Source organism: Branchiostoma lanceolatum, chromosome 3 (assembly GCF_035083965.1).
Source record: "Branchiostoma lanceolatum isolate klBraLanc5 chromosome 3, klBraLanc5.hap2, whole genome shotgun sequence".
Classification (NCBI taxonomy): Eukaryota; Metazoa; Chordata; class Leptocardii; order Amphioxiformes; family Branchiostomatidae; genus Branchiostoma; species Branchiostoma lanceolatum.
Window position 1 is genome coordinate 12,314,440 of NC_089724.1, and position 26,964 is coordinate 12,341,403.

The window sequence follows — 26,964 nt, forward strand, 5'->3', positions numbered from 1 at the left end:
TGTTCACAAGCCTTGAATGTTGCCAGTGGGTCTCCGGACGACATTCGATGATTGTCTAGGTAGCCGAGAATCAAACAGGTCAGGACGGAGTTACTCTCAAGACTGCAGCTGCCCAGGTCTCAATTCTCTAATTAATAGGCAACGAGTGATGCACAAGTGTGGTGACAAGTCATCCCGATATCCTCACGATTGAATCCAAATACTTACGGACTGATGATTGTCTGGTTTGCATACTTTTCCGAGTACACTCGTTACAATCCCTGCTGAACTCTTCTGACTGGGTGATGTTACATTTGGAAAGAGCCGATGATACAGTCGACTAGTCCAAGTGTTTTAACCAGTGGGCTCCCCGCTAACCTCTCCACGATGAACTGCACGTTTTCCGAATTCAAAAATAATCAGGAAAATAGGAGATGTTTTTTTTGTTTAATTCATTATCCACGCCATTGTTACAACAACAACAAAAAACTTTTACTCAAATAGCAAAGTCTAACGTTACAATGATTTACAATTGTTAACTTTATAAATCACAGAGATCACTTCCTAGTATTCAGAATTCGTGTGTCCTACTTTTGATTGCACAGATTTGTCTTTGCGGGCCACACTGTCTGTCAGTTTCACTAGTGTGGAAAAGTACCGTCGACTTACCGTAAGGCGTAAGGGGAAGGACTAGCAACCCCTTCCTGTAAAAATATACCCAGTTACAGAACAAGGAAACTAACCTATGTCCCCCAGCTTTGCCCCTGAAGGCAAATGGAAGGGGTTATTTGGGGGCAATCCCTATGTAGATGTAGATGTAGATGTATGTAACGTTAGTATGCAAGCTAGCTGAATAATAACAACCACAGCAAGTCTGTGAATGCCATGGATAAGTATGTGACCCAGAAATGTCCATCTGCCCATGCCCTCGAGTTATATTTCAAAGTCTACCACTCGGATATTTGTCTGGCCTAGTGGTGCCTAGCGACGTTTACACATAACATTACAGCCGATGATTTTACCAACATTCATGATTCAGTCACAATACTTGGCAGCATCAATTTCTGGTGATTTTCCCCTCTCCAAAGCAATTACATTTTGCCTTAGCCTTTCAATAGTTAGTGTACCAACTCTGTGACCTAGTAACACAAACGATCCGGGCTGTCTCTGCATATCGCTGTATGTATGATGCGAATTTTTTTCTTTAAATTGTTATTTCATCCCAAATTGTGAGACGTCCTTGAACCTAACAGGGACATTATCTGTCCCCCCTGTAAAAGTGGGCGTGTCCAGGAGTTCGCAGAAAGTTCAGCCACACAAACAAGATGGCGGACGTGACTTGGTACATGTCTGAGTCTGCCGAGGCGGTTGCGGAGGAACTTTCCCGTCTCCTGCTCTCCCTAGAGGGCCGTGGCGACGACGAGGATGTCGCCGAGCAGTATCTTGACAAGTTCAGGGAGGTGGGTAGCCTTTGCACGCCGCATTTGTCTGCGCGGTCACGTTGTTTTCGATCTGCCCGCGCGTGTCTCCCGCGGTTGCGAAACCATCTTGCAGTGCAGTGCAGTGCACGTCTGGTGTGTAGAAATGTTGCTTGCCTTGTGTACACGGTATATACAGTATCGTGTGGTAAACACGAGTTGTTCCATGCCTAGTGTGGATCAAGATCAATGTCTGTGCCGTCTTACTTAACGGCACACACGTCCCGATGGAATCACCCATGCTGCAGTCATACTGTTTTGACAAATTAAGTCGGACAGCTCTTTGATGTTTTGATCCGGTGGGGAGGGGGGTGTTTCATCAAAACATGTGAATTTAGTCATTTTAGGCAGATTGGGGTTTTCCTAGCGTAGTCTACGTATTGTGTCAATATATATTGTTAATGCAACTCTCTCAATGTGCTGTCTGTATCGTGTTTGTCAGACATTCTTACAGAAATCAGTTTTATGGCCTTGTTGAATAACTCAGATCAAGAAGTCATCAGCTCAACACGACTGGCATAATTTGAAGCTTCGTGTGCAGCAGGAATACTCAACTGCACAGATCCAACGTTTACAGCTGTTTTTTTGGGATTTTGTTGCTCCTTTGTATCAATTTCATTTGGGTGATGTTTCAAGTATAGTTAGATGTAACCAAATAGAAACATACAGGACAAAAGACTTGCACCCAAATGTGACCCATGACCGACCACTCTCCGTACCTGTGAAAATGTTGTCATCACGATCATGGTTTGTGGTCTGCTTGTGTATTTGCTCATGAGGTTGACATTGTGGCTGTCGGTTGGTTAAGCACCTGTTAAGTATGTAGTAAATATTTGGTACTCTGTTTGCTGGACAGCATTCTTTAGAATGAATGAATGACTGACTGACTGACTCAATTCATTAATTATTTAATTCATTAATCAATTGATGAATAAATGATGTTTTACTCTTACAATCAAGGGCAGATTGATATTCTAATCAGGGTTTTTTCTAGAAAAATTTAATAAGAGGGAGCACAAACAGGCGAGGGAGCAAATTCTATGTATTTATGGAATAATCGATTGCTGTGAAGTCTGTATGCTGGATATTAAGCCAAAAATCTGAATTCAACAAGGGGGAGCTGGGCTGAAACAAGAGGGTGCAGCGCCCCTCTTTCCTGATTTAGATAAACCCCTGCTAATGTTGCATTTGAGCTGTGAAAGGTAATTGATACCTGAGGTGGGATGTGTGCCTGCCATTTCTGCTAGCCACTATAGTTTTATACTATACATGTATGTAACAGTTATATGAATATTTATCAATGCCACAACAAAAGTTCAGGTTAGATGTTTTTTAAAGATTTTTCAGAAAAAGAAGGATGCGAGGCAGTAAGGGAAATAGTTGTTTTGGTATCTTTGATGTATGAATTAATTATTCAACATTACGGATGGGATTGAACATGTTAGATTGTTTTTGTTGTTGTCTAGATCTGGAACAGACATAAAAGTTTAACATTCCTCAGGGCATGCAATTTTTCAGGCGTGTGCACGAGAGGAACAACCAGGGACTAAAGTTCAAATGTAAACCGACACCCAAATATCAAATAAATCTGACAGCCCAGCTGCTAGTTTGAAGGCTTAAATGAAGATAAAAAAACTGACTGGTGTGTATGTTATGACTAGTGTGAAAGAAACTTCTTGAGTTTATTGGAAATCAAGTTTGATTGTTGTTTGTAATACTGTCCCATGCAGACTGCCATTAGGCCTTGGGTCAGATACACCTGACATGTTGTTTACTGTCATGTGACCTTGAGATATATGTAAATGTGGTCCTTCTGGCTGGAATGATTTTGGTTCCTGGTCTACTCAGGTGTTTGTTGTAAGGCCATAGCAAATAAATTTTATGGATGACATCCTCTGCAGACTCTTCAAATTTAATGCAACCATGTGAAAAAAGAAAAAAAGAACAAGATTTTTAGAATAGTAACCAAAAACAGGTATGACAAATGACAGCCCCAAGTCTTTTATCCCTGTATTCAACAAGTGCAAAATGTGACGCTAGTGTGGTAGCCCAGTGCACCAGGTAACCAACTACAGTCAAACCTGCCCAAGGCGACCACCCGGGGGACCAAGCAAAAACGGTCGCGATGGACAGGTGGTCGCCATGAAGAGGATTCCAATCATAACAATTGTTTCCAGGTCGAGGTGCTCAAATACAGTGCACTACGTAGATGGATGGAAAATTTTTTGATTTTAGACAGCATGACCCCCACCAGGTTCAATTCTCTTTGACAGAAAGATCCTACAGAAATTACATTTTCTGCTATCGTTGTAATATTTGTATACCGTTACATCGTGAACAAATGTTCGTCATAATTTTGGCTAAAAACAATGTCTGCCTCGATGATCGCGCAGCGCCCTCCCGCATTCACACGTTACGTTTAAGTAATAGTACACACACACACGCATATAAAATCTAGGTTTTAAGGCCTAAGACAATCCCTAGAAAACACCTGCTGACCCCAGCCCTCTTTTGGGCACCGACCGCTGGATTAAAGCGGCAGAAAGTTTTCGATCTGACAACTGAAGGATGAAAACGGAAAGTTGTGATACCGCCGCTGAGCACGCGACCGCATTGAAAGGTAACAGTGAAGCAGAACGCTCAGTGGATTACAAGCTAGTAGCGCCCAATAAAGGTTTGTGAGAGTCATGGAAATAAAAAGAATATAAGAATATCAATTTTCATCAATAATGAGATTATTCTAAATATTCATACACAGAAGCGTCGTGTTTTAGAAAAGTCAGCGTTATGCTGCGCTGAAGCAAAGATGGCGTCGCGGCCCAAGAAACAACATGTCTCGGCCAACGTTTTGCCCTCTACCGCGTAGTCATTTTCCGGCGGAATTTAGTAAGACAGATACACATTTTTGTTGAAAATACAAGAAATGGATAGTAATTTCTGTGAAATCTCACTTTTTGACGCCATGCACTGCTTGATCGTTTTGAAAATTGAGTTCACTGCAGCCTAGCCGAGCTTGCGGTAAACTATAAGATTACGATGGGCATGCACAACAACATCAATATTTAAGTATTCACAATCCTTTGTATTTACAATGTTTATAGTGGAACGTTTTATTAAAACAATTCATGGAGGAATCAATGCTTTTCATACATTTTTGTCCGTCAAGGTCTTACAAACATTTCCGCGAAATCCGACAGCAAAATTCGATGTCACCACGTGCACATGCTGGAAAAACGTGGTCGCCATGGCCCATGTGCTCTGTGCGGTCCCAATTCGTGGCGGTCGCGGTCGCGGTCGCGTTGGAAGGGTGGTCGCCTTGGGCAGGCCGCTTAATGCTTGTGCCTATGGGGAAAATTTTTGGGACCGAGAAAAAGCGGTCGCCATGGCCAGGTGGTCGCGTTGAAGAGGTAGTCGCCTAGGCAAGTTTGACTGTACACTCAAGGTTTCCACACAATATATTTTTCCCATTTTCAGTATTTTGTTTTCTCCTTCTTAAATTAGGTGAAAGCTATGTGCGCGTAGATGCCATCCACCAAATCTGTTTGCTGTGGCCTAAGCTGTTAACTCTGTGTGGGGTTGAAATTTTCAAAAATGATCGGCTGACATGTTTTCAAGTGCCACATCATCACCCAGTGTCTACCTGTCACCAAGCTTATCCCAAGCTTATCCCAAGCTTATCAACTCAGGCAGATGTACATATTTCTGTGAAGAAAAAAATTACTGGTGACTTTCCAGGTCAGGTAGAAAGTGGATCTGAATATTCAGTTCAGCCAAAGACCATGTTTTGAAGATGATGTTAGTACCATGAGCAATTTGGTGATTGCTGTATGACACAGTGCTACATTAAACTGTAACTGTCACAGAATTCGTGGCCCACTGCCAACCTTGGTGTCACTTGTTTATTCACCGATCCTTGGGACTCTCAGTATATTACCTATAGAAACAAAATAATTGTACATTTTTACCTACATATCTTTTGCTGTTACAAACATTATTGGCAAACTGTGTGACTGAGTATAAGCAGCTTTTTTTGCACTGCAGGATTGGAAAGATACTTAATTATTCCAGAAAATTAAGTCAGAATACAAACATCTAATGGTATATTGCTTGGTGTAAGCTGCTTGGTGCATAGCATATGATATTGTATTAAAAAAGTTAGCAATATGAAATAACTGAAATTTTTTTGCCTTTTGTCTGTGTACTGTGCATGTTGGGTCTGGCTTATCATCACATGTACAGGTCTGGGAACATGTTGTTGTTGATGTCAGTAACAAGGACATGTCAGGAATTGCCATAACAGTGGAGTGCATGTGAGTGTGTGGGGTGTGTGGGGAGAGAAAATTAAAGTTCCCTCAGCTGATACATGTTGGTATGTTTGAATTTAGATAAAATCCTCTTCCATATCCCTGAGTTTTAACTGATAGTTCTTCTAGCTGTAAGGAGATACATGTCGTCGTACGTGTGTGAGTGAATGGGGAGGTGTGTTGTTCCATCGTTTTGAGAAGAATGCATAATTCAGGAAAGGCCTTGAATTCCACGCATAGATTGTCTGGCAGAAAACAACACAGGAAAGGGCTGGATAGCTACGTATTGTAAATACAGTCAACTTACAGAAGGGATGCTCCTGTATATATGCTGCAAGAGTTCTGTCAGAGTTTTGAAATATTATTATTCAATTGTACGTTATTCTGTGCACTTCTCATTGTAGCCTGTTATTATCAATGCATTTGCAGTTACCAATCATAATATCTATAGTTGAAATAGTCTCTCATCACTTATATTGTTGACATAAAAAAACAAGCTAAATACCAGATGGCTGGGATAGATGATTGTGAAGACAATATTGAATTCTTTACATACACCTTGGTGGTACGGAGAAAGAAATTCAATGTGATTAGTATGCCTGAATTACAAAGCATTCTTTCTCAGTGGGGTGTAACAGGTTAGATTGTCCGGCGAAAAATGGAATTTTCAATCATGTCTGCACAATTATTTATGCCAACAATGTTGTGTTCCGGATATAATTGAAAGGTAAATCGTATAGCAAGGTGACAATAAAACCACTACTTTCAGTATGTATATATATATACTGTGTGAACAACAGATACTTTAGACAGGTAACCTGATACCTTGGTGTTCTCTAACAAGCTTAAGATTGATGTATTGTAAATTTAATACAGTACCATCAAGTAAGATCATGTAAAAGATATCAGGTCAGCCATCTATAGTCTCCTGTTGTTGTGAATGAATGAACACACTTCCCAGAAAAGCAGGCATTCCTACCATGTTATTTTATTTTGTCAACATCTATCATATCCTGTCTCATACAGGCATAAAAACAATTTACCAGTCATCACAAATTCAAACTGAGGAATATTCTGAAATGACCAATGCTCTTTATTTCAGATTATTGATGCCCACCTCCCTGAAGGACCTGTGGTGGGGATGGAGGAGGGCATTGCAGTGATCCAGGCTGCTGTAGAGAAGTTTGTACAAGCCAGACAGAATTTCAATGAAGGACAAGCATGTATGCAGTGGCTTGCATCCTCACTTGCAACGTGAGTATATTCAGGCTTAGAAAATTGATCCCGGAGCACTTACTCACTGGGGACAAATTACCTTGGGTACCATCTATACGTTCGACTCTTGCAGGCTAAAACTATATTCTATCACATTTTTCGTTTTCATAAAATGATGGTGAACTTTCAGCAACAGTCTTCAATAGTGAATGTACCTGTCTTCTATGATTATGTATTTGATTGCTGTTGTATGGATACAGTCAAGCACATCATGTAGACTATGTTAGGAGAGGTATATGTACATGCATGTCATTGTCATTGCCATAGCATTGTGTTGATATTGGTTGTAGCTAGTTACCTTTTTTTGATATCTTGAAGTTTTAACTGGACAGGGGACGAGTTTGGAATAATGGCAAAATATTTTGTACAGCTTTACAACATGAAAATTGTTGAATTCATTAAATGTTGATGATTGTTCTTTCCAGGTTGTGTGCCCAGTACGTAGTAGATTTGAACTACCAGCATCTGCCAGTGGAGACCAAGGTGAAGTTTGTAACTACCATTTCAATGGCCAATGAGCTGTTGCAGCCATTTGGCCATGAGGACTTCTTGGAGGTTTTACTGGCGGCAAGGCAGCCCTGGCCTCCCGTCTTTCTGAGGATTCTAAAAGGAAAGGCATCCGACATGAGTGAAGGTAGCTTCTCTTGTACCTTTGGTGTTTTTTTGACGGTAATTTTTGATGACGAATGATATACGGAGACTTGTGTATGGTAAACAAGCCATAGTCCTATATAAATCCATTACTGTGATTTGTTGTGATATATCTGGTTATATTGTGCACACATGGTCAAGTAATTTAACAAGATGCAAATTTTAGAAATGGAAACGATTATCTTATTCTGATACATGTTAATTTCGTTTTAATTATTTGTTATGTCTCAAGTGCAAATCAACCTGTATATAGACAGTTGCAATGTGGTAGCAATAGCCATTATTTGATTCTACTGCTGCTGGGTCCCTGACATGAGTGGGCAGCAGTCGGCTAGCCTTCACACCACACACGCAAGTGGCTCTGTCCAGGGGGTTCATTATCATGCTGGTAATGTACATTGTTACAATGACAATTGTTAACCTTTATGACATTGTGCTTATGTACTATGAGTACACCACTTGTTAAAACAAAAGCACCCATGTCCCACATAGCTGATGTGTACCTGAGCCGAGAACCCAGCCTGCTGATGGAGTACCGCGTCAGGTCGCTGCACGGCCACGGAGCGGTGGACGACGCCTGCACGCTGGCGCAGTACTGCATGAACCACCCCAGCCACGGGGACGTGCTGTTCTTCAGGGAGATGTTCCTGCTTTGTCTGTGGCAGGCAGGCAAGCTGGAAAACATCAAACGACAGGTAAGGGTATAAAGATTTGTTCTTCCATACGACTAGTGGAGAATGGAATTAATTTTCATCAGTATTGTATCTTTTCAATGTGATAACTTCAGTCAGATATGCAGGTGTGAAAAGTTGTTTGATATATTGTAGCCTGCCTCCACCACATACCTGCAAAATCAATGTGTTAGAGCAAAGATATATTATATATATTATATTGGTCAGCCAACACCGACACAGAGTATGTTCCAATTCACAGGATGCATTAGGAATTATTTTCCAACAGTAACTTAAGGTAGGGAAAGTAGCAGAGGAAGTAGCAGTGTCCATGGCTATTCTTTGATGATATGTAGTAAGTATTTTTCAGCCAAACAAACTGTGTTCCTTAAGAGATGATTGCAAATGAAAATGACTGAAACATCAAAATGAAGCTAGTTAAAGCTATGTTTTCCCTGTTGTCAGGTTCAGTTCATTGAGTGTACAAAGCTGTACTTCATTGTGCAACACTTTGTGGCAGAGGGGATGTTGGAGCTGGCTGCAACGGTCTCCACTAGCTACTTGATACATCAGTGGAAGAAAGGGGAGTACTGCTGCAATAAGTAAGTATTACCACAGTATTGTGCTTCTTGTTTTTTTTCAAGTTTCAGCCCTTGAATGTGGCTTGCAAAGTTAGGTTGCTAACATTGTGAATTTGACATTTTACAGGGTCATAGAAATGTTGTGAAACATGTATGTCACAAATGTGGCATTTAATTGTCATGGTACACTAACACTCAGAAACTCAACCACAACCTGTGGAACAAGAGTGTGTGGTACGATGAAGCTGCCATTAAAGCTACTTGGAAATTGATTGATTGGAAAGTCTTGCTTGTGAAATAATGCTTAAGTTGAGACTGTTACTTTGTATACTATAGGGAGCTTGTCAGACAATGGTGCCATATACAACATGCAGTAGAAGACCCTTCCACCACCATACTGGAGTCAGCCAGGACTCTTGCCTTCAAGAATGATCCCAAAGTTCTCCACCTCCTGTATTTTGCCGAAGCCCTGCACAAAGAGGTGAGTCGGCTGCTTTTAACTTGTGAGTCAAAAAGGAAGTTTGGCGCATGTGTGAACAGGTGCAGTTTCTGGGTTAGGAGAGGCCAATAATCATACAGCCTTCTGAAGGCTTGATTGTAATAAATAATGCATGCTTTGTCTGTATGAGTACAGAGCTATCAAGGGCATCCCATATTTAGCCTTTGTTGGGATGTTACAATCATCCTTTATTGCTTTAAGACTTAATTACCTTCTACAAAATTCAACATTCTAAGATATAAATGAAAGTGGACTTACATGGCTTTGGCAAAAGATGCACTTGCATATTATCTCAATGATGCTTATTAATAATTATCGCCATGAAAAATGGAGATATAGTTTTGGCTGTGTCTGTGTGTTTGTGTGTTTGTGTTTCCAGACTACTGTAGTCAGTATAACTCAAGAACCTCTTGATGGATTACAATGATATTTGGTATGTGGTCAGGTGTTGGAAAGCCGAAAGTCAAGGTCAATTTTGGGCCCCCTTGTATGTGACCTTAGTACTGCAGCAGAACTTCCATTTTTTATCTTTTGACCTGGACGTGCTATGGTCTTGATTTTTTGGTGGCAGATAACTTGTGATGTAATGAAAAATTGGTGTTAGTTTGGGCCCCCTAGCAGCTTGCTCTGGAACTGCAAGAGCGTTATTGTGAAAATCCTCTAAGTAGAATAACTGAACAAAGAAACGACGGATTTCCATGACATTTAGTGTGCAGGTAGCTTAGCCAGAGATGTAGATAATGAGCCATATGAGTCTCTAGCATGTACTTTGAAGCTTTATCCATGTAAGGGAATCCTACGCAGCCCAACTTGTCTTGTGCATGACTTTAGGTGGGGAAGGACTCCATGCCACTCGTTGCTGACTTGCTGCTGAGGGCTGTTGATATGGACAAGCCCGTCACAGACCCGTTCTTCCACCCCAACGCTACAGATGACAAGACAGCGTACCACCACAGTGCCCCCACCATCCTCAGCTACATGGCTGTGCTACTGGAGGGCGACTATGAAATAAGGTAGAACAACAAAGGCATATAGATGTGCTACATGTCTATGGTTTGTGTAGTCTAGTCAGCTGAACCAGATGAAAAGGAGAAATGTTCAAGTTGAAACTTTTTTGTTCAACTGACTTTCAGGCTACTGGAAAGGGTTGTGGTCATTCATATGAACTGTTGTGATGTACTGTTAACTGTAGCTATCAAGGTGGAGGTGTATATAAAATACATGCTTACAATCTAATACTAGAGGGAGGGAAGCTTATTTTAGAGTCTTGCCCTTCTTAGCAATATGCTTAGCCAAGGAATAGAAGGAGACAGAGAAAATTGCTTGGTACAGATGAAGTTGCCAGGAGATGGAGGGAGGTGGCAGCAGGTAGACTTTTGTAACTTTGTGGGATTTTTTTCATTACAAAGAGTTTGGTAGTTGAACACAATGCACTACTAGTAAGCCCCCTGCTGCAGTGGACTGTGTGGCCCAAGTGCTATAGAAACAGAGATGGGCACTGACCCTTAATATACACCAAAAGGTCTGGGAGGGATTTTAACTGAACTAGTAACTAATCCATAGCCAGTGTATGGTTGACCTGGAACTGCTATGTCTGGTTCAGTAGTTGTTTTTCTCCCCCTGCCCAGGTGTGCCAGCCAGCTGACATCCTTCTCCATCAGTCCTGACCTGGACCAGTACTACGTGGTGGAAGCTGTCGTCAACCTACCTGAGGAGGTGCAGGGAACAGGTAAGTACCTTTTTAACCTCCTAGTCACCTGCTTGATGGGATTTCCCTGTAGCTCAACTGGTAGCAGCCTCTCAGCTCCTGCTTCCAATTGGTTGGTAGCTTGTAGACCTTGGTTCAAGTCCCGGGGTCAGGACACCTCGGTTAGGACTACACCGTCTTTCGGAGGAATGTAAAATGGAAGTCCATTGTTAGAGGAGATCCCTCGAGCACGTTAGATGGAAAGGGATGTAGCAACCCCTCCCTGTAACAATATACCCTGGTCTGCTGCTGAAACAGCAAGAAAAAGGCTGCCATATGTGCCACTAGGCACTAAAAGGAAGGAACAAACAAATGAGTCACCTGCTTGGTATAATATCTGTTGTGAAAATCCTAATCTCAAATTAGATCGTCCCAGGCTTGAAAAACTTGGTATTTACCCTTATTTCTTAATATACTTATTTGTTCTTGGCTTCAGGCACTTACATATTTTCGGGTTAAACAAGGACCCTGTTATTTACAGTATTCACAGGCAGACAATATCTGTTAAGTAACAGAAAAGAGATTGCCAGGGACTGTGATTATAGATAGAAGCTACTCTCATCTCCCAAATAAACATACCCCCCGGAATAAACATACCCCCTGGACAAATCTTCAAAATCTAATAAATGTACCCCCCCGGAAAATGACCAAATTGACACGTAAACTGTGTCCATGCTACTTCTGTCCCAGGGAAAGGAGATGATAAACAGGTAAGTTCTTTTTATTCATTTAAGCCTGATTTATCTATTGAGATTTACCACATTTGTGGAAAGATTGACATAACAGGTGACTATCACGTTTTCATTCAACCCAGACCAGACTGTAAGGTTTGTTCCACTCACACTGGGAAGCGGTCCCCCGAAAGTGCGAAATGGAACGAAATGGAACGAAATGGAACGAAATGGAACGAAATGGAACGAAATGGAACGAAATGGAACGAAATGGACAAAAATATACAGTCAAACCTGGCCATAGTGGTCAATTTTTTGTCGGCCCCATGGACTTTCCTCATTGATATAAGCATTAAGAATAGGTCTATAGCGGTCACCTGTCCAATGTGGTCGCGGCCAGGCGATTTTGAGTCCGGCCGCAACGCCAACTACCGATTACGGTCACGGCGCGGCGCGTGGTCGGCGTACCTTTGTTTACAACAGCGGCCGTAACTCCGAGCCCACGCCTGGTTCACAATCTTTTTATTTTTTTTCTATTTTTTATTTCCGCACTGCAGCTGCGCCAAGTGTGGACTCAACTAGGACTCTTTAAGTGTTTGAATGAAGAAAAAAAAATCGTAGTTTAACCAAGGAGGTTAAATATACACCTTGGTTTAACTTAAACTATTTCTAGAACGGTGTCTTTGCATTTTTATATGGCTGTTTACACTCCTCCGTTCCGCGGTACATCGCCATTTCTGAGCAGTCGGACTTGGCGAAATAACGGCCGCAGCTTTTTAATATAAGACTCGTTCGTGTATCTGGTGTGTTAAGTTCTTGAAAATATAATTATCCGGGCTGAATTTACGTTTTCCGCGGGTAAATAAAAGATCTAAATCAAATTTCTGCATTGTTCCAAGATGGCGTCGCAGCATGCAAACAAAGGTCATTAGAGTTCAGCGGACGATACCACTGTTATTTAGGTTAAATACGATGAATATATTTTGTAATACCAAATCGCTGAGAGTAATTTCATTATCAAAACCTTCAAAACGAATTGATACAGATATGCAATGATGTAAAATCCAAATTGTACTAAATTTATGAGAGAAATAAGCATAACGGATCCACTTTTTAATGAGTACCACCATACTATTGATAATGGTAGAAGCCAAACCCTAACTGTAACCAAATGAAACTCGCCACGATGTTTTGACTGAAAACCGGCCGAAAACTAACAATAAGTGGCAACTAAGGAACAAAACAACATATATTTCCTTTCAAATGTAACATTATGAAATGATATACCGGTTGTTCCATTTCGTTCCATTTCGCACTTTCGGGGGACCCCTGGGAAGGACCCCTACTTTGTAACACGTAAATGTATAGCATCCAAATTTGTTGGCATAGGTTTCCCACTATGACCCCTAACCGGGGGCCAACGGTGCTTTCAAATTTAACGAGTGAAAATTTACATGATACATGCATTTTCTACTTGGAACTTGAGGCAAGTGATCGAGAAAATTGTATAAAGTGACATAAAATAAACAAAAACATAGTAGTCTCCGAACTTCTCAGTTCACTTGGAAGGGCAACACCTTCAGAGTCTACTCTTTTTTCATTCAAATGTGTCAACATTTATAACTTGAACAGAAAATTACAATATCCTGAATATATGCTCAGTAAAAACTAAAAGTATAGGTATAGAAAAGGATGAACTATGACATGTATGATGTTCCTTTTTTTCTTTCTCAACTTGCCATTTATCGTGTTATGCATTGCATATAGAAACATAGATTTGTAAACTATATGCTTTCCACAAAATCACATTATTATATAGTGTTAAGGACATGATCCTATGTTGTCCTTGGCTGTGTTGTTGCAAATAATCCAAATAATTTCAAATTCAAAAATTACCCTTGTATGTAGAAAAAAACAACTTTACTTTTAAGAGACTAGATTGTCAACAAATTTGTTGTTTAAATACAGAAACCACAGGCTTGTACAATGTTGCCACAAACTACTGGGTTCTCATGTTAAAGATGAAAGGGTGAGCTGTAGACAGTATGGCGGCAAGGACAAAAAGGGGTGGGGCTAACAGAAGCTATATTCAAAATCCTTGGAAAGCTCCGGCATTCTCTCTGTAGAGGAGGGATCTTTTAAAAAGCATTTTCATGTGATAATAATGGTGACTAGATTGCAATTAATTTTGTGTATGCACTTTACTGTTATAGAATATTCCCTTTGTTAAAATGTCATACACATTTCTGACTAAGGCAAAGGAATTTTATATGTAGATCAAAAAAGTTGTTTCCCCTTCTTCGAGGTGAGCTCTTCCATGCATGAGAAATTTTCCCAGACTGTCACTGCCCTGCGTTTTTACTGTGGCGATTATGTTGGAAGGACTAAATGTTCAGGTTTGTGGTAGGATTGAATTCAAACCTTTTGGTATATTTTAAAATTGATTCTACGATTTTTAAAGCTAAGACACAATTTTTACGTGGTGTTGTTTTTATATTGGCATTGGGGAAAGGCTGTATCTCACGTGAGTAGAGTAATTTTACATGCGTACTTGAAACACTGTGCTCCGCTGGCATCTACATGTAATTTTTTTTCTGATCAGCGTGCTTTGGTTTACGATGTAATCAGAGACTGTCAAAGTTGTTAATATGAAAAATACATTTCAAAACTTCATTGTGCCGTCTTATTTTCTCCTAGTAACAACGTTTACTTTGTAGCGAGATCGACCAATTTGTTAGTGCCGCCAGGATTTCAGAAATGCTGAGTCATTGTAGCTGCAGAGAAATCCATGCCACTTGGTCGAAAAATAGAGAATTAGGAGCAAAAATACCGGGGAAATATGAGAAACTTCATTGTGCTGTCTTATTTTCTCCTAATAACAACGTTTACTTTGTAGCGAGATCGACCAATTTGTTAGTGCTGCCAGGATTTCAGAAATGCTGAGTCATTGTAGCTGCGGAGAAATCCATGCCACTTGGTCGAAAAATAGAGAATTAGGAGCAAAAATACCGGGGAAATATGAGAAAAAAACTTTCGATATAAGGGGGATCTCTGGTAAGCAAAGCAACAATAAATCTTTAAAAAACAATAAACGTACCGTCCAAAATAACGTACCGGGTGGATTTTGAGGTTTAAAAAAATAAACGTACCCGTACGTTTATTTGGGAGATGAGAGTAAACAACTAGGTAGTACTAAAAGGTAGTGCCTTGACATTAGTATAACGTAAGAGGGGCAAATATAGTGCTACCTTACTTCAATACAGACCTTGTGGCTTTGAAACCCAGCGTTACATTTAGTGGAATGGGTGATTACATATGTTTTGCGTCCAACCCAGGGGTGAACCTCAGCCGACACAAGAGGAGAGACATCCTGAAGACCCTGCGGAAGCTGCGACCTCGCTCCTGCGGCCTCCATCCGGAGATGTCCTGGCAGCAGCTAAAGCCACACATGTTGAAACTGCTAACTTCAGACGAAAGGAACGAACTCTTACAGGTATTCTGCATGATTTTGGGAATGAAATGTGAATGTTAGGAGGAAGGAAATACTTTTCAATACAGGTACTGTAATTCTTGTTTCTTTCACTGTAACTTTATGTTTGCTTTCGCTGTTTTCACTGTCACCTCTGTACCGTGAACTATCATCACCATGAAAAAAACCTGTTGCTATTATTTATGATTTGTTCACTTGCCGCCATCGTGAAGCTAAAGTTCAGTGAAAATGTCCATTTTACTTACACCGTGAAATTTTTCTACTGTGAAGATAAAGTGAATTACAGTATTTGTGTGTGCGAGTGTACTTTGTCCTCCACCCAAGGAAATTCTAAAAACAATTGTTTGTTTTTCTTTCACGATGAACTGTTTCGGACAAAATACATGTATTGACTTTGAACTGCCCTTTTGTTTTCCTAACCCAGGAACATGTTGAGGCGGAATGTGACACATCAGCATTTGAGGAAATCGGGAAATCTCCATGTAAGGTGACAGCCTCTAAGCTCAGGCTAACAGAGAAGGAGCCAGTTTGTAACGTGGTAGAGTCCGATGAAGACGACCTGACAGTCCTGCTTAGTGATAGTGATGAGGAGTCATGTGGTCCCATCAGTCCCATCTACAATGGAGCCAGGTATGGACTGGATTTTGCCACCCCTCCTAGGCCACCCAGAGCCAGTAGTATCGTGGACAATGTTGCCAAAGACAGTCCCTTTGTGGCAAAAGAGGAGGTGATTGTCTGCGAGGATGGTGGCAGTAGTCCATCATATAGAGCTAAGTGGAAACAGAGTGAGTGCATGGAAGAGCCAAGTGTTTCACAGGAAGGCTGGCTGGAATCAGTTGCAAATGGTGCTACCGGGACTGTGAGTATGGATAAAATGGTGGACACAGATGACTTAATGGAAAGGATAATCAAAGACCAGGAGGAGGACGTTGCATCCAGTAGGAACCCTAGCGTACTGAACAATGGTTTTGATGCAGACAGACACCAGGAGTGCTCCAGTTTGCAGGTAGAGCACAGCAAAGAGCACCCTGCAGGACAGGGTGTCAGAAAGCTGCGAAAGTCCCTCAAGCATGTGACTCTTCAAGACCTGCTGTGGAGAACAAATCCCGAGGACTTTGACTTCACCACTAATGCTGATGAGGAAACTGTTGATGTGGTATCTGTCTTACCAGCAGATAGAGCTTGTGGTGAATGGCAGCAGCCAGTGGATAAAGAAGAGCAGTCATATATGAACCTGGAATGTACAGAGACACTAGACCTTGATGGTTCTGTACAGAGTGTTCCCAGTGATGTTGTAAGATTGGACAGGATGGGGAAAATGCACCCAAAGGAAGAGGCAACTCTCAGGGGGTGGGAAGGATTTGCTCCTCTAGAGCCCTTAAAGAACTACTCCCATTCCAGTAATCAAAATGTAGAGATTGTGTCTCGTCAGTCACCAGAAAAGGGGAACCAGCAAGGAGGCTTCTTAGACTTTACTTTGTCAGGGGACATGGTGGCTGAAAACAGCAGTGCTGACTTGTTGAAAGCCAAGATGGCCAACTTAGTAGACCAAGGAGGGTCATGTGGTTCTGTTTTTTTGGTAGATCTAGAGAACTGTAGTGCCCCTGACAATACTGTAGCTGCTGCTGAATTGACGATGGCAGCACAACATGGCCCTCAGAAACCGACAGATGCTAGTGCAGAGTCACAAGGTGCCACCAATGGGAGCAACCGAAATAGAATCACTTCTAGGAAAAACATTTTTGAAGCTATTGGTACCGTCACCAATGCAGCTGAGAGACCTGACAGGGGATCTTTCCTTTTCCCCTCATCCAAAGGTGACATAGAAATGTCCAAAGCAAAGAGAAGACCCTCAAGGCAGCAAGCTCTTCAAAAAGACCCAGATGTTCCCAACAGGTCTAGAAATTTACCAAGACGGCAAGATCCTCATGACTTCATGCAGACTGTTGCACCAGTGCATAGTCTTGATCCAATGTCAAAGAACTCCTGGAACAGCAGTGCTAGTAGCCTGAGTAGCAGGGGAGACACAACCAGCAGCCACGAAGGATATGATGGTAGCAGTGAGTACAGTACCGAGACTGGAGAGGGAATGGGATCCGGACCAATCCAAAGGCCAAGCAAGCAGGAGATGATGCAGAGAGTCAGAACTTTCTGGACAGGTTTTGACTTTGGACAGAACGATGTTACTCAAGGTATGGATGGAATGGATGACCTAATCTCAAGGACGAAGAAGAAAGCTATGCAAGAGCCAGCTGAACTGAACAATAGCTCTTTGGGTAGCAGGGATAAAAGCAATGCTCCAACTCCAAAGCCATTACAATTCAACAAGCTGAGACAAATGTTGTCTGAACGTCAGACTGGTCAGGTGACATACACTGACCAAAGTGGCACCACGAGGCTGTCTGAGGAACGTACAGACAAAGGGTCAGGGACAGGAAACTCACCTCTCAAGGATCGAAGTGAGAGAACAATTGGAGTTAATACTGATGACACCCACAATACTGATTTGGCATATATGATGAGGACAGGTGATAACTTCTATTCCTCAAGTCTGTCGGATTCAGGTAGTAGGATTAGTCAAGCGACAAAAGATGGTGCTTTTGGAGAGGGAGCGAAAGGCCTACAGGAAAACATCATGAGGGAAGAGCTCTTGCGTATCCCACAGCCTTTGCTGTCAACAAAGAAAAGAAGGAAAGATATGATAGGAGTCGGGCTGATGTCTATTCAAAAGTGTGAGAGCTACAAGTGTGGTTGCTGTACGTTTCAGACCAAATATTTGGCCAACATCAAAAGACACATGATCAAACATGGTGACCATACCATGCGCTACACAAAGGACATTTCATTTTTGTGCCAGTATTGTGAGTATTCAAGAAGCACCAGAAAGGAGGTAGTAGCTCATATGTCAAGCGCTCATCAGCATGACTCGAAGATCAGTTCACTGGAACCCTGGACAACAGACCTGCCCCTTAGACATGCAGCAGCTGCCACGTTTGCTACAAAAGAAGACTTTTTCGTTGGTAAAGAACAGATCAGCTATGACCACCAAATTTTGGCAGGTAGTAGGGAAGTCTTTGTGCCTATGCCTAATCTAAATGATGCGAAGGTAAATGGAACCAAATCCAAAATCGGCACGAAGAAGAGAAAAGGAAAGCGTCCCCAGAACTTGGCAGAGATACGAAAGAAAACCTGTGCAGAGTTGGCAGCAAAGGGCATTCCACACCTACAAGACACAAATTCGTTAAGAGATAGTGGGATCAGAGAGGAGGACTCAGAAGGTAGGACAGAAGAGAGATATTGGCAGGCTGATAACCCTTCCTTGATGATGCCAATACCTTCAATAAGGGATGGTGCAGCCTCTACTGGTGAAGTGCTCACTCTAAGGCCCACAAAGCAGCTGCCCCAAACCTCTTTTGCCAATTTTGCCAGTCCGTCAATCGAAGAACACTTAACATTGCTTCTGCAACCAACAAGAGATTCTATGTTTGCCGTGCCAAGAAAGACGCCTGAGGGATCTGATCCAAAGCTGTATGGCAGTGCCAGTGCCAGTACCAATGAGATGCCCATTTTCAGTCATCATAGTTTCAGTCCACCAGTGAGGATGTCACCCATGGTGAGTCCGCCTGTAATGTTCATAGCAAGTCCACCAACCCCATTATCACCCACAGCAAATACTAGCCCACCAAAGAAGTCATCACATGTGAGTCCACCGAGGAGTAAAGATGAAAACCAGAATTTCGCAACTGTAAAGCCTGCATCAAAGAGAGCGGACAAGAAAGACTACAAAGCAACATTCTTGTATAATCTCCTCACAGACAAAGATGAAATGAAGAATGTGGCAATGAGTCAGGGAACTGACCCTTCAAACGAGAGTAGATACAGTGAGTCACAGTCAGTGGTTCCTCCTTTGTTCCAACAGGGCACAGAAGTCCCCATGATACAGACCATGCCCCCTGCATCTCTGCTGCCTCAGACTGCTTTTGCTGCTAACATTCCAAACAGCTACAACTTTGCTACCACATTTAGTCCTTGCCAGACAGGACTGCAGCCAACTATTGGATGCTACAATGTAGGTAGTTTGCCCTTGGTGGGCAGCCCTCCAGTGTATGGCAGAGATGAAGGGCTTTTTGTGCCTGCAGACAAGAAGAAACGCAGTAGGAAAGGGAAGAGTAGTAAGTCCAGGAAGCAGGGCACTTCCATTGCAAATGCTGGTACCTCGCCGACTTTCCTAAAGATTCCCCAGAAGGCACAGTACAGCCCTTTAAGCCATGTGCCTGACAGCCACGCCAGTATTCCAACATTCAGGCCCTCTTCATCACAAAACAAACCAGGCAATCGGAGGTGGACACATGACCAACATTCCCCGTATAGGAGTGGGCTGCCAGATCTAACACCGTATGGAGATCATGGTGAAACATTATGGCAGAGCCAGGCTTATTGGTGGCATTCTCCACAGTCTGGTCAAAATCCTGCTCATGCTAGAAGCAAGCCTCCCCAAACCCCACGCTCAGCAGCCTGGCCAAAGAGTCACACCGTGACCACAAATGAGGTGCAACCACTAGACCTCAGGACGACTCCGACCATCAGAAGTAGTCCTTCAGCTAACCATTATGTTGGAGCAGACAACAGTACATACGGTCCACCTTTTGGGAAATCCCAAAGACAGCCTGTAGAAAATAATGGGAAAGTGTCATCTCCCATGAAAATAGATCAGGTTTCAGTATCACTTTATGCCCAATCAGAAGGATGCCCCCCTCCAACAGAAGATGTACAGGTACAAGACAGTGAGGAAGAAGGCCAAAGTCCTGCCACAAAGCCCTTGACTGTTCCATACATTCCAATCCCTGAACACTACACTGTCTCCAAAGACATAACTGTAAAGGGTGGTAGCAGGTCAACTGTGACAAAAGGCAGTGGCTCTTATCAGACTGAAGAACCAACAAGTATGGCAGCAACCCCTGGAAAAGTAAGAGAAACGTCTTCAGCTGGCAGTGTTGAGCAGAATGAGACTACTGGAATGACCAGTGGAAATGCTGTTGAGGTTAAGAAGGTAGACTCAGTTGATAGGCAAGAAAGCAGCAACTTGACACTTCAAATGGCAGCATCACCAAATGAGACCAAAGGCATTGTTAGTGCAACCTGTAACAATGCAGGTAATGAAGTGGTGGATGGGGATTCAGGTGCATTAGAGTCACACCAGTATTCCAAGGCAACAGGACATATTGATGGTGGTCCTGAGGATGACACTAAAGAAGAGAATGTTGGCGAGCTCAATACAGGAAAGGCACCATTTGACACTGAACCAGCTCACATCCCCTTATGCTCAGAGTCAGAATCTTCAGTTTCAACAGACAAAGTGTTAGAATCCAATGACAAATTGTTTCTCTATGCAGACAACTTTTCTGATGATGATATTCCAGTAGCTGATGCCACAATAACAGCTAACAGTTGTTTGACCACAAAGGAAAGTGTAGATGCTGACAAGGCACTGAAGGCAGCCAGTGAGGTGGAAACTACTCAAACTCCTTTAACAGACAATAATCCTTCAGTTGATGATGTCATACCATCAAGTGAGGCACAGCTAACTGAAAGCCACATCAGCAATGAAACAAGTGTTACAGTGGAAGACAGAAAAACATCAGCTGATAAAGTAACAGTCCACAGGTCTTTAACAACTGAAGACTTGTCTGTTGATCATCCTGTGGTAGACACAGATCAGACTTGCAAGTCTGAATCAGATCACACGGCTGAGGATGAAGCACGGCAGACATGCAAGGCTGAACCTGAACAGACTAATGATGCTGAACCTGTAAAGACTTGCAAGATTGAACCAGACCATGCTTGCAATGGTGAATCACTACACACTTGTAAGATTGAAGTGGAACAGGCTTATGATGATGAATCACTACAGTCTTGTAAGGCTGAACCGGAACACACGTGCAACGTCAAACCAGTACACTCTTGTAAGACTGAACCAGAACACACATACAATATTGAGCCAGCACTCCCTTGCGTGGCTGAACTGGAAAATACATGTAGTTCCTTAGATATACAGGATGATACCGTGAGCACCATTGACCAGCCAGTTGGTGATTCCTCAACGGATTGCAAAGATGCAGCCATTGGCAACATCCAGGCAGTTGACGTTTTGAAGGGTAAATCAAGTACTTCTTCTGAGAGTGATAGTTTGTGCTCTGCCTCCTTGCCTCAGGGAAAAAGTCCTGCAACTGGGAAGCTAACAAGTTCAGAACCAGGCCCTACAGCTGTAGATTACAAGCCAAGCTTTCTTTATGCTGGACATGAACAGGATGATGTTAATAAGTCTGGGTACAGAGGTCCTATGACAAGAAAGAGAATGTCAACAGATGCAATGCAGTCCAGAAATAACTCAGCAGAGCAGAGAAAAAAGCTGAAGGTATCACAAGATGAGACAAAAGCATCAGTTGATGCAAAAGGAGACAACAAGAATAAAAGCCAGATTCCTTCCAAGGTATCTGCTACTCCACACGAAGAGGAGGAACTGTCATTACCTTCTTTACAGTCACCGGAAAGGAAGAAACCCATGAAAGGACTGGTAACGTCTACTCAAGAGAAGTTAGTAAGAACAGGAAAAGCACACAAAAGACTGCAAAAGAGAATGTCTGCTGGTAGGAAGAAAGGAGCAAGTCCAGTGTCAAACAAGACAACAGAGACAGTGGCTATAAGTGTTGATACACTCACATTCCCAAGTGAGGAGGGTCTGACATCACAGCAAAGGCAGGAGTCTGTGCCTGGCAAACAATCTGTTTGCATTAGTCCATGTGTCAAGGGATCAGAAGATACTAAAGGCACCGAGTTATTGGAGAGAGATGTTTCGAATGATCCATGTTTGACCCCCCAAAAGAAAGAAAAAACATACAAACGATCACCAAAGCGTAGCTCTCTTGGCAAAACGCAAGTAGCAGATGTTCCTTTGCCGCCTTCAAAGCAGGAACTGAGTGCTGTTGAGCTGGTAACAGAGGAAGCTGCATCATTACAGAAGCTTGGAGCCTCATCCCCTTCAAAAACCAATTCAGAGCCATTTGAGAGCAAGGGAGATTTGCAAAGTCTAGCTGTGTTTTCACACAACAATTTAGTGCCAAATGAAAATGCAAAAAGAAGTCAAAAGAGGGGTAGATCCACTGGAAGAAGGGGCAGAGCAGATGTCCAGAGGTCTTATCCAAAGGAAACAACAACTGCTCTTACTAGCAAACAGCCTGGAAGTAATGCTTCTGAGGAGGATTCAAGTACGTCTGTGGACAGAAAAGACGAAGATAGCAAAGGTGAGATTTCCTCGTTGTTAGGAAATTGTGTGAGGAACTCGACAAGTCTGAAAAGCAAGACAAAACCATTGTTACCTTGCACAGATGAAGATGCAACTTCAGAACCATCAAAGAGCAAAGGATCTTCACAGAAGTCATGGTCAACCAAACAAGGAAGGAAAGAAAAGGCAGTTAAAAGTCAACAAAAGAGCAGGCATGTTGACGAGAAGAAATTAGACTATTTCTTGATGCCTTCTTCAGAGGAGAAACCTAATCCTGGCTCTGCTTATGAGTTTGCAAATGAGACGTCTGAAGATGATGCTCTGACACAAGACAAGTCCTTGGGAAGAGGAGACCATAAGAAGGAGAAAGCTCCCCCTGTTCAGGGGAGAACTGTAAGGAGGAGAGTTAAAAGTCAAAGAGTGAGACAAAACATATCGTCATCTGCTGAGGAAGATACTGGTTCAGAGGTAGCTAAAAGTGATCAGTCTGTATCAAAGCCAACAACCCATGTAAAGTCTGAAATGACAAAACAGACTGTTAAAAGACAACAGAAGAGATCTGCTGGCAGGAGGAAAGTAACAGTTTCCAAATTGTCTTCACCAGGGACGATTTCAACAACTGTTGATGATCAAGATGGCAAGGATTCTCAGGAGCCCACATCGCCAGAGCCAGTGTCAGTGTCAGCCTGCTGTGATGAGTTCAGCAACCTCACAGACAGTACAGGGGCAGGAACAGCAGCTTTGGATTCATCTCCAGAAACAGATACATCCTCTAGTAATACATCCTCCACTTTGGAAGGTAAAAAGTCTCAGATGAAGAACAGATCTAATTACTTAGTAATACAGAAGAGTGGAAAAGCTGCTGAGGCCCCCAGGAGAAGTGACAGAAAGAGGGTACCAACATGTAAGATACTGGGGAAGACAGTTGTAGTGTACACTAAACGCAAATCAGACACTTCTGAAGGAAGTAGTAGGGAAGAATCTGATCATGATAGCCTTCTATCATTCAATCCTACAAATACCGGATGGACATACAGCAGAGAAGATAAGAAAAGGTACCAAAAAAAATCAGCTGTGACTGAAGAGTCTGAGGAAAAAGGTACAGAGACAATAGACCCCACATCTTCTGAGTCAGCAGAGCTGGAGACACCAATATTGAAGGAGGAGAACATGAATCCTGTTGGAGATAACATTTCCATAGAATGTGCCCCTCACACAAGCCCAAGCAAAACACGGGTGGCGGAGAAAGACACAACACGGAGACGATTGCGAAGCAGGTCACCAACCATTACTATAGCAACAGGAGAAACAAAAGCAAACATGGTTGATCCCAGTTTGATGGAAGAGGTACCTGTAGGACCCTCCAGTCTAACCTCAAAGAAGACTATGGCTACTAGACGGAGGAGGAACAGATCTGATGAAGACGAGACATCAAAGGTCCTTTTGCCTGAGGAGAGCTCACCTCCAGTGGCTGGAGGGACTAAAAGAAAGACATCAAACAAGGATCCTACCTCACCTCCTGTGGATAGCAGAAAAGTTGCAGGTACTGTCGTGAACTCAGCAAGTGGTCAGGCCACAGTAAAGGGTTCAAAATCTAAGCAGCATTGTGTATCAATCCCTGCAAGTGGTAAAAAAAGTAGGAACAACCAAACCTCTGGGAACAAGAAGTCTGAAAAGAAGCCTAACCCATCCTCTGCAACCAGATCAACTGGAGTGAAGACTAAGGTGGTGAGAAAAGGGAAACAAGACGCTGCACCCGGGAGGAAGACGTCAGCAGGAGCTGGAACAGGAGTGCCCACCAGACTGCTTGTCACCAAGGGAAAGGTTTCTCCCAAAGGTCAGTTTTCTCTAAGTCTTCTTCAATGATTTTTTAAAGTAAACATACCAAAGAGAAAGTCATACAAAATGTCTTTCTCCATCACTATGTAATTTTTGGACTGAGATGCTGTTTATCTCCACGGGGGAAAAATCGTATCAGCCACCCAGAATCTTGGGAGCTGGCTTAAGATTCTGTCTGGCTGATACAATTTTGCGCCCGTAGAGATCTGCTTGGAGATCAAGACGCTGTTATAAATCTAGCTTCAAGGAAAAAATTCCTTTATCAAAAGTACACTATTTATGATCAGTAGCTGAACTTTTGTTCACCATTTTAAGATGCTGAGACCAAGTCTTGTGTGCCATCTCAGGTAGCAGACCAAAGAAAAAGTGATACAACAACGGCACTATTACCGGGAACATAGCAAGATGGAAGATTCTGAGGTATCTTTACCTTGAGCCCAGAGCCCTGGCGGTTCAGCATCATCTGTTTGATTGTACACATAACTCAGCCACTGCTTTATCTGTTCCCAGTGAGAAATGGCTTTCAGCAAAGCACTCTGTGCCATAGAGCAAATGAAGAGATGTCAGGCTACTTAGCTTTATTCTTCTTTCTCCCAGTTTCCTGTATCCTGTAGCATTTTCACTTGTACATGTACTTGTACTTTGTCATAGTAAAAGGACCTCCACTTTGAGATAGCATCCTTTTATAACTAGAAAGAGAGAGTTTATTGTCCAGATATTTGTGCCATCAAGCTGTCAGCAGAGGTTTTAGAAATTTTAAAGCAGCAAGTTTGACAGTTATATTGAAACATTGTGCCTTACAGTTCATGACAGAGTATGGAAAGAAGTTGTAGGTGTATTGATGTTGCTATTTATATCATCCTGAAGAAAACATCTGGATGAACAAATTCTTGCCCATTGTGAGGATGAAAGATGGCAAGTTGCTAAAGGTTGTTCTGTTCCCATCTCAGGTAAACAGCTTTTCCAGCGATTAGAGACAGTTGCAACAAAATGTGGAAAATTCTAATGAAAATGGAAAAAAAGATTATGATAACCAATATATATGGGGTTTATATGTGCTCAATACATTATTAGTTTGATAAAGTTTTGAAAAACATTGATAAAGTTTTGAAAAACATTGATAAAGTTTTGAAAAACATTGCATTGGCCTCTGAGGCAGGACTTTCAATATGGGGAATTTCTAGTTTCCCCGTTAATGATGTTCAGTAGTGTTGATAATGAAGAGTTAAACAGGAAACCCCAACTATACGTAACAGGCATTGAGAATGAAAGGTTGTGATGAGAGGAGTGTGAAAAAGTTCATACAAGTTCCTCTCGCTAGCCAACTGTTATGCAAAGGTTTTTCTTATGTTGTTCTTTTTTGTATAAATTTGATTGAACAGATGACATTTTTTTCAACATCCACCTTGTTTAAGCTGTTATTCATTTCCTGAAATATATATATATTTTGCTTTTCATGTTAATATTTATATGAGTCTACTTGTAAGTCATTTTACATTTTGTTAAGATCAGTACCTGAAATGATATGCAAGAATTTGTTGAGGGTTTCGGGCCCAAAATAAGAAATTAGCCTTCAATTTGCTTTTGACATTCTGCTGTTACATCTTTTGGTAATTGAACTGTACAGGTAACTACTTGTTTTTGTAAGATGTGATTGTATTGCATCAGATGTGTTGGTTCATTCCTGTGTAGGACTGTCGGAAGGCAAAGTAGGAGAGATGGGGGAAACATTTCAAATTGTTTCAAGGATCAGATGCATATCGGAGCCAGTAGAAAAGGCTTGTGCTATGTTTGTGACTTACATTTTTGTAGTTGTGCCACAGAATTTTGTTTTTTCATACGTATGATGATTGAACAGCTGTATAGTTTCATTTTAAGATTATGGTTTTGAAACAAGGAAGAAATTCAGTTTAGTCAAAACCAAGCAGGTAATGTTTGAAGGCTCCTTAACTTGTTCAATTTAGTGTTAGTTTATTAATTAACATGTTTTTTTTGTAAGTTCACCGTTTCGAGTTCTTGCTGACAGTGAAGCTTTTCGTATACTCCACAGAAAGTTGTGTGGAGGTCTTGTTTAACCTTGTAGAAGTCCAATGTGTGCTATATTTTGGCAGAACAACAAGGAAGTTTTTGTTTGGATATGGCTGGTTTATAACTTACTTGAAAGTTGACTTTCAGTTTGGTTACATTTTCTTGTTATGTTAAGAACACATGGCAGTATACACTACGTTACTTGTTTGCAGTATTCCCTGCAGAGTTTTGAGCTTTTTGTATCATCTTAAGGAAAGGCAAAATCAGGACATTACATGAGTATATATATATATTATATGTACCTGATCAAGTTTCAAATATTCATAGTGTTGGTGTTTTTTTCTTCAATAAAGGTTTATCCTTTACTATGGCTCATTAAGTACCTGGATTTCTTCTTTTGGTGCTCATACATGTACGTCATGGTTCAAATTGAGAAAAACTTGTTGCATACATGTAGGCATGAGAGGCA

The 26,964-nt window shown here is 41.9% G+C and overlaps 1 protein-coding gene across 1 annotated transcript; it reads left to right on the plus strand.

Moving 5' to 3' along the window:
• The first annotated feature begins 1,262 nt into the window (after positions 1-1,262).
• On the plus strand, positions 1,263-26,874 carry LOC136430322 (serine-rich adhesin for platelets-like). Its single transcript, XM_066420823.1, has 11 exons — positions 1,263-1,439; positions 6,864-7,015; positions 7,462-7,670; positions 8,180-8,382; positions 8,824-8,960; positions 9,276-9,420; positions 10,270-10,451; positions 11,067-11,167; positions 15,192-15,349; positions 15,771-24,465; positions 24,815-26,874. The coding sequence occupies exons 1-11, from the start codon at positions 1,305-1,307 to the stop codon at positions 24,835-24,837; spliced, it is 10,140 nt and encodes a 3,379-aa protein (XP_066276920.1). The 5' UTR covers positions 1,263-1,304; the 3' UTR covers positions 24,838-26,874.
• The last annotated feature ends 90 nt before the right edge of the window (positions 26,875-26,964 follow it).